At 47.1% G+C, this 7,803-nt stretch overlaps 1 protein-coding gene across 2 annotated transcripts in view; it reads right to left on the bottom strand.

Moving 5' to 3' along the window:
• LOC106804792 overlaps nt 1–7,803 on the bottom strand; it is a 78,614-nt gene that overhangs the window by 9,377 nt on the left and 61,434 nt on the right. For both annotated transcript variants that reach the window (XM_014806137.1, XM_014806138.1), the window contains one exon: nt 1,262–1,385. In XM_014806137.1, the coding sequence (XP_014661623.1) occupies nt 1,262–1,385 (124 nt within the window). The remainder of the gene's footprint in view (nt 1–1,261; nt 1,386–7,803) is intronic.

Consider the following 7,803-nt stretch of genomic DNA (forward strand, 5'->3'; position numbering starts at 1 on the left):
TTAAATAATCCCGAATTTGTACTAACATAGCTACAATGTATATATCATTATATATTGTATTTATTACCTCCGCGCAACGGAGTTGCAACGGAGGTCATGTAATCGGTCTCGTGTGTGTGTGCGTGCGTGCGTGAGTGTGTGCGTGCGTGCGTGCGTGCGTGCGTGTGTTTGTGTGTGTGTGCGCGCGCGTGTGTGTGTGTACGTGCCCCGGCCATCCCGCCCAGACAGTCTGTATCCGCCTGAACTGATTCTGGTATTTCAGATGCTAAACAGCCTCAGTTCCTCGCTGAGCAGGCGGGTAATCGTTTACCCGGAGCTGGACGCCGCGTCTGCCTGCAGAAGGAAACGCGGTCTGACAGCCGGCTGGGAGAGGGCTGAAGGAGAGAGCGAGAGAGTCTTCTCTCGCCGCGGTCGCTGCCCTCTATAGACGCAAGACGTCTGTGGCAGCCGTGCCTTACGTCCCACGGAGATTCGCGCGCGCCCCCGCGCGTGCTGCAGCGCACGCATGCTTTAGTAATTGAGATGTAAATCGCGAATTCACACGGCGTTTTGACAGAGCGCAACAGTTTGTCGACTGCGATAATTTGACGGGGAACGACCGATGTAGAATGCATACGCGGCGCCCGTCACTCAGTCGACACAACCGAGGAGAAATTCACATCATATTGAGAAATCGCACCACCGAGTTTTAATATATATAAGAAATATTGTTGTTCATATAACGAGGGTGGTACTGTCGCGCCCGCGGACTATCCCGATTATGCCTTGTTGTGCCACTACTTCGTAAGTCGTGACTTTGGACGCCCAACTGATGACGGGGATAAACGAAAAGCTGTAAACAGCCTGAACAACTGGCCGTGCGCTTATAATCCGTCCATAATCCGCAGACATAGCATTGCAGAAAAAATGCGAGTAGGTTTGTCGTTGTCGCCATCCGGTGTTCAAGTAGAAAGTTTAGACACGGAGCTACATTTGCCGTAACTATATGCACACCAGCACTAAATCGTGACAAAGAGCTTACAGTGATGGCAGACATGGCAGAAAGTGCCACGAGAGCAACCAAGGGCTTCCCCTTGCCACCTATTCATAACCCCCGGCGATGAAACAGAAGCTAGGAGATATGGGCAGGGAGAGGACAGGAAGAGTAGATACATATCTATTGCTGCTCGGGCTAGTCCTCTCTATAACGCTCTCACTCTCTGATACCCTGCACTGTCGCGCGCGTGGGTGCCCCGTACCCTGCAGCGTCTTCGCTACTCACCAGGGATTTGTTGTGCAGTTTCTTGTTGGCCGTGGTGCAGCCCTGTTCCTCGTGTACTTGCTTCAGTACGTCCAGTAACCGCGACACGCCCTGGCGTTCATCCATGACAAACTCCTCGACGAAACTGCGGGAGACGAAACGATAGAACGCGTTATTAATATTTAAGTCAAACAAAGAATGAATCGCGTACAACAAGCCCTCGCGCTGCGATAGCAATGCGTCTCTGAAAAACGTACGTAACGCGAAATGTCGTAATTCGAGCGTTCGTATCGCGGGGGATGACTGCATTCGCGCATTCACAAGGTTTACATGTTGCGGACGATGATCGGTGTTCGCTCTTTACGGAGCGGGAAGAACGGAAGCCGGCTTCAAAAATTCCATCGCATTTTTAATTTGCATTTGCTACAAAGGCTTATTATAATTCATTAAAGCGATTAGAGCGATATAGAGGAAATCATGTGTCATTTCACAGACAATATATATAAGGTAGGCATAATTGATGTGGTAGCCGGCATTAAACTTTATTCAAATGAAATCCGTCAATGTTTTCATATACCTGCATTATAATGCTGGTTTCGAACAAACCGCTGGTGATTTAATTGCCAACTAAAATTCGATTCACGTGCACAACGCAGACAGATGTCATTGTACGGCGTCTATGATAAAAAGTAATAACTAGCTTACACTTACAAAGCAAACAACAGCGAGGAATTGCGCCGTACGTGTGTATAATTTTACATAGCCGCGTTTGATTGCGAACAAAAGCCAGCAGGCTGTGAAGAACAGCCTACTTTGCACGGTCTGGCTACGACTGCTGCCAACTGCGTCTATATGACGTCTAGCAAAAGCATGTGCAAACATCTACCATAGCACGGCGAAACAACAATGCGTCGGTGATTTTATGCCAGATTAATGTTTGTATAATTTATATATGTTGACATTCATTCAAAGGTGATCAAATGGGCATCACCTTCGAACAAGAAGTAACTTGAGTAAGCCGGATCATCCGGGAACAAAAGTCGCAAAAAGCTTGGCGCGGTAAACTCCGGGAATGACAGCGGACAAAACAAGCGAACAGCTCGCCGTATAAAAGCCAGGAAACGACGATTGTGGGGGTGACGGTATAGGCGAGTGGACGTCGGCCCAACCCAGCCTGCTTTGCAGCCATAATTCTATCGAATTTACACGGAGATCACATTGGATAACGCTGCGAGTATAACAGACATTTCGCAATGTAGTCGTCATACACAGTGCCAGATATACACAGTGACAGATATACACAGTGACAGATATACACAGTGCCAGATATACACAGCCGCCTGCGGTATGAATTGACGACAGTATCATCGTCACAATCACAGCAGATGCAAAAATTAATGACCTGACCTCAATACCTACCTACCTGATACAAACATCATGATGAGAAAGAGAGAGAGAGAGAGAGAGAGAGAGAGAGAGAGAGAGAGAGAGAGAGAGCGAGAGAGAGAGAGAAGGGCTTAGTTTGCCGGACAATGCGAGCGATTTTATTTTCAATGAAGCAATACATACGCTACACACACTGACAGATAATTGGGTAAAAAAATACGATTTAATTTTTATTCAATAATAACATTTATTATTAAGAAAAGTTTAATCCTGCAAAAAAATTAGTCTTATATAAAATTATTACTTCGTATAAATTAAATCCAATTCATACGCGAGCATTCGCTCTGTGACGTGCCTGCAAATGTTATAGCAATGCAAATATTCCACATAAATGTATATATATATAGATATGTTCATAATTATCTCCCGCGAATATCTGCGGCGTGTTTGACCTAGGTATGTGTAGGTGTAGTGCGTGAATTCTGACACGTGGAAAACGCACGGTCGAGAAGGTAACCCATTGCTTTATACACAGTAGGCCTACTAACTCGACAATCATTAATGTGGAAAAATGAAGGAACATAAAATCAGTGTGGTTACCCCGAAACGCTCATATTTATAGAATAACCCCTATCTCTTTCTCTCGCTGTTTCTCTCGCCGCACACACGCGCGCATGCACGCGCACATATACACATGCACACATACACGTATGTTCACACGCCTACCCTTCTATCCCCATTCTATTTTGCCACCCTCATACCTAACCCTCGTACACGCACTTTCTCCCCCCTTGTATTTATAACTGGGTGCGTGAATATATGTGGCGTCACCTTCCCTATTCCGAGGGTCGTCTTTTGATCTTCTGGTGGGATGGGATGGGCAGCGCATGCGGCGGACAAAAAGACGGGTTGATTTTTCGCGCCGACGGACAAATGCGTCGCTAGAATTCTATTAGCCTGTTAAATGAACTGTGTACACAAAACGTGTAGCCGCCATTGCAGATTATCTGTAACTGCAATTTGTACCTTATCTAATATGTAAATACGACAATATCGCATTTGTAAATCTTATCTGGCCCGTGAGTTGCATTTAACCACACCTGTGAGAATGAGAATGTGCTCTCATGGCGGTAGATTCTACACGGGCTTGCTTACGCTATACATATTTATGCTGCGCGCACCCTGTCATTTTCGGCTGTCGGTAGGTTTGTCCCGGTTCCCCAATGCATACATCATCGGTTGATAGTATTCATTGTGCCGACAGGTGTTAACGCTACGTCCACCATTCCACACACAGCGCCAACTGAAATGTGGTCGCAAATGTCACCGCGCTCAGTGTCCAGTCCCTGCACCCAATGAATTTTGGATTTCGCATGATCATATGGCACGCACACATACAGACAAATACACTCGAGCGCAGCTACTCACACAGTCAGATAAGCAGGCAGCCGTCTTCCAAGTTGATCAAATAAAATTAACAAAAATCTACAATATTTTGAAGTGGAAAACAAATATACTATGTACAAAAAATGTTATTCCTGCTGAATGCCTGCTCATGTGACACACATACTCGGCATATGCTTTCATGGACCGATTCAGACAAAAGCTGCTTGGGGTACACACAGCAGGTGTATACAGCTACATGGCCACTAGGGATCACCTCAACACACACGGCTAGTACCCTCGACAGCACCGACGAGTCTTCAGACTGACATGAAAACGTGCCGTTCGCAAACAGAAAGGTTTGTTCGTTCTCACTCGGACACCTATTTACCTGTCCACTCTTGACGCGCGCACCCTCTACAATCGGAGACAAGGTTTCGTCGTCCGGCGTTGGTGCAAGGCTGAGTACATCAGCGTAGATTATGCCACGATCTCGCTCGCTCCCAGTTTTTCAAACAAAAATTGTTGGCGTGTTTACTAGAGGATTCCAATGTGGAAAGAGAATCCGATGCGCGCGAGTGGCGGGGTGGGAGAGCCGTTCAGTGACTGGGATAAAGTCGTTACTGCATCTGCTTGTGCTATACGGGTTACGCGTTTGTCGTCTGTCTCAGTAAGTGAAGTTAGACGGTTCTCTGTCTCTCTCTCTCTCTCTCTCTCTCTCTCTATCCATGTCTTTCTCTCTCTCTCTCTCTAGCATCTGTCCGTTCTCTCTACTCGTATATCTGCCCCGTCTCATCTCATTCGTTCCTCTCTCTCCTTCCTCTCTCTCTACTTCTCTCTCTCTCTCCTCTCATCTCTCTCTCTCTCTCTCTCTAGATCTGTCCGTCTCTTTCTCTCTATATCCCCAGCTTTATCTCTCTCTTTTCCATTTGCCTCTCTCTCTCTTTCTCTCGTTCTTTTACTTTTCTTTCTCCCCTTACTCTCCTTCACTTCCTTTTCTTTCATGGCTTTTCTCTTTCCTTTCTACTTATTTCCATACCCTCTAGTTTTCATTTACCCTCTTTCCCTATTGTTCCCGCTCTCCTTCACCTTCTCTGCTCTTCGCTCACTTTCTCTCTCTCTCTCTCTTTCTTCACGCACATGCGCTTGCTCCACTTCTTGTCTCCCTATATCATATCATTCTTTTCACCCTTCTGTGTGTGTGTGTGCGTGAGTGCGTGCGTGCGTGTGGGTGCGTACGTGCGTGCGTGTGTGCGTGCGTGCGTGCGTGTGCGTACGTGCGTGTCCATGGTCTCTGCGCTTTGATAGGTTCGCTATGGATGGCTCACCTGCTCGACACACCGCGCGCTGTGCGGCTCCCGCGGCTGCTTCTGTTTTCACACGAAGGACATTCATTTTCCGTGCTCCTTTCTTTAGCCACGGTACACTGGCCAGCATCCGGGAGATACTATTTGCCCCACTGTGGATCTACTACTACTGTTTTTGCACATGCGGCTCATGTTTATGTTTTGACTAGCGCACTTGTTGCTTCGCGTGCGGCAATTCGCGTTTCCCGAGTTTCTCATGTTCTTTAGTTAGTTATTATGACGGCAAGCTATCCGTAAGTAAATCGCCTCGTTGCCGGCGACGGGGCATCATTGTGCACACCGCCGCCGCGCTCGCATTTCTAACGACGTCGGCGACGCGGGTGGATTCTCGCAGAGCGACGGCCAGTCTTTGTGTTTACGCTCGTTTTGATTGGCAATTTACGATGGCGGGTAACGTTGCGGACGTGCGGAGACCGGTTGAGTCGTCAGCTCACGCTGCGCTCACGCAACTAAGCCGTCACTGTTGGCTTTGATCAGACGCCGTGCCGCGTGAACGATGGTGAGCAACGGCAGAGCGCGTCTGATGCGCGTCTTGCAACCGCGTCTGACGGCGTTAACTCTTAAGGTCCTCGCCGAAAATCGTCGAAAAACCGTCCTCTCCGTCTTAAGGTCCTCGCCGAAAACTCGCCCTCGAACGCTCATCATCATAAGATTCAACCCCATCCGCATGAAGACGAGAACGCGTATAGAAATATTTAGCGTTCTCGTCGCTGTACGCGCGTTTAATTGTATGATAACAGGAGGCTTTTCTCTACCTGTCATCGCCATTTGATTGCTATGTCGCTGACGTATGGGGTTAGGTTAGCCGGGCATATATAGCCTTGAGACATTTTTTCGCGAACTCCCATCTTACGCAAGTAGGCATTGTCGTGAGATTATTTGTCGCTGACGATGGCTGAAGCTCTCATTTTCCATGTGAGCTTTATTGCTAATGTCAACATTATTTCGTAGTAATTCATTTTAGGTGAGATCCTCTCGCTTGGGCTTTGCTCTTTATTCTTGGCAATTAATCATAGCACACATTCCGCTCCAATTTTCACGTCTCGCACACATAATAGTGACATTGCAATGAAATATGAATATACGATGAAAAATACGAATATAAGTCGAAAAAATAACCAGTTTAGAAAGAAAACATTCTTCCTCAATTGGCCTTAATTCCGACACGCCAAACTTTATCGCTGGCAATTCAACAACCAACATACAAAGAATCCAGTCTCCTATCCATCCAATCCTAACTTGTTCGTCGCGATTTTTGTTTGCATTTGGAATTATGCTTTTAACGGCCATCACTAATTATTTTCGCAGCGCCATGATTTGGAACTTGGGACGAATTCCTCTAGCCGAGATGCGTTCTAATCGTGACTATGCGCGAGTACTCGCCAATGAAACCTCCATCGAAAGCCGTCAAACTAAGCATAAATATAACACGATCCGCCTGAATTAAAAACTGCAAGGTTCGTGTAGTGACTAAGGCCATGTACGAGAAACACCTCAATCTTACGTTTAGATGAGCAGTGATAACTCGGTTACCGATGTGTGCCTTCATTACTTACTGTGAAAACAGCAGGCCGGGGTGGGTGGGTGGGAAGGGGGGGCTTAAACAACCGAACGAAATTCATGATTGGCATTCATGATTAGACAGAAAAGACTATTAGCGAGAGAGGACAGGTATAACGAACAGTGGTAGCGTTTTCAAAATATTATATTGCGTAGTATTATTAGACCACTTCTATTCCTTCAACTTTCGTGCTTCTCTTCTGCTCGTTTTTTTCTCTTGCCCCCATGCCTCCTGTTCTGAAGAAATAAGACCTACATATGTAGTGAAATAAAACGTTGACTGTCGCATGCACGTGTGCACTTGGCTGCGGAAGTTATCTCAAAATTTCTGGAAATTTCCGGTAATATTAGCTCTTTTTTACACAGTTTAACTCTATAAGCCGTGTTTTCACGGCAGACCAGTGCTACCTGCGCTGTTCGTGCTTAAACGTGACTGTCGTGGAAACAAGGAGTACTGCTGACTGTAGCGACCCTAATCCATCTAAATGAGCCCCGCGATTGATGGAACGAGGACTTGGGAGCAGCGTTAGAAGCGGTAATCGCGTTTGGCCGGACCGACGGCATGTTTGATCGCCAAACAGCGATCTCGGCTAATGCTCGCACACGCGGTTATTACGTGTGGCTGGACCGCCTCTTGCATGTATACAAGTAGTGTGGGTCGCGAGAAGTGCTGGCCCTGCAACTCTGCTCGCCCAGCACATGACAGGAGCCACCTTGCAAGATGCTAACCGCTCGTTATTTTTACGCAGCGCACACGCGCACACGCACACACACATACGCACACATACACACACACACACACACACACACACGCACACACACACACACACACACACACACACACACACACACACACACACACACACA

The sequence above is a fragment of the Priapulus caudatus genome, unplaced genomic scaffold (assembly GCF_000485595.1).
Source record: "Priapulus caudatus unplaced genomic scaffold, Priapulus_caudatus-5.0.1 Scaffold87, whole genome shotgun sequence".
NCBI classification, from domain to species: domain Eukaryota; kingdom Metazoa; phylum Priapulida; class Priapulimorpha; order Priapulimorphida; family Priapulidae; genus Priapulus; species Priapulus caudatus.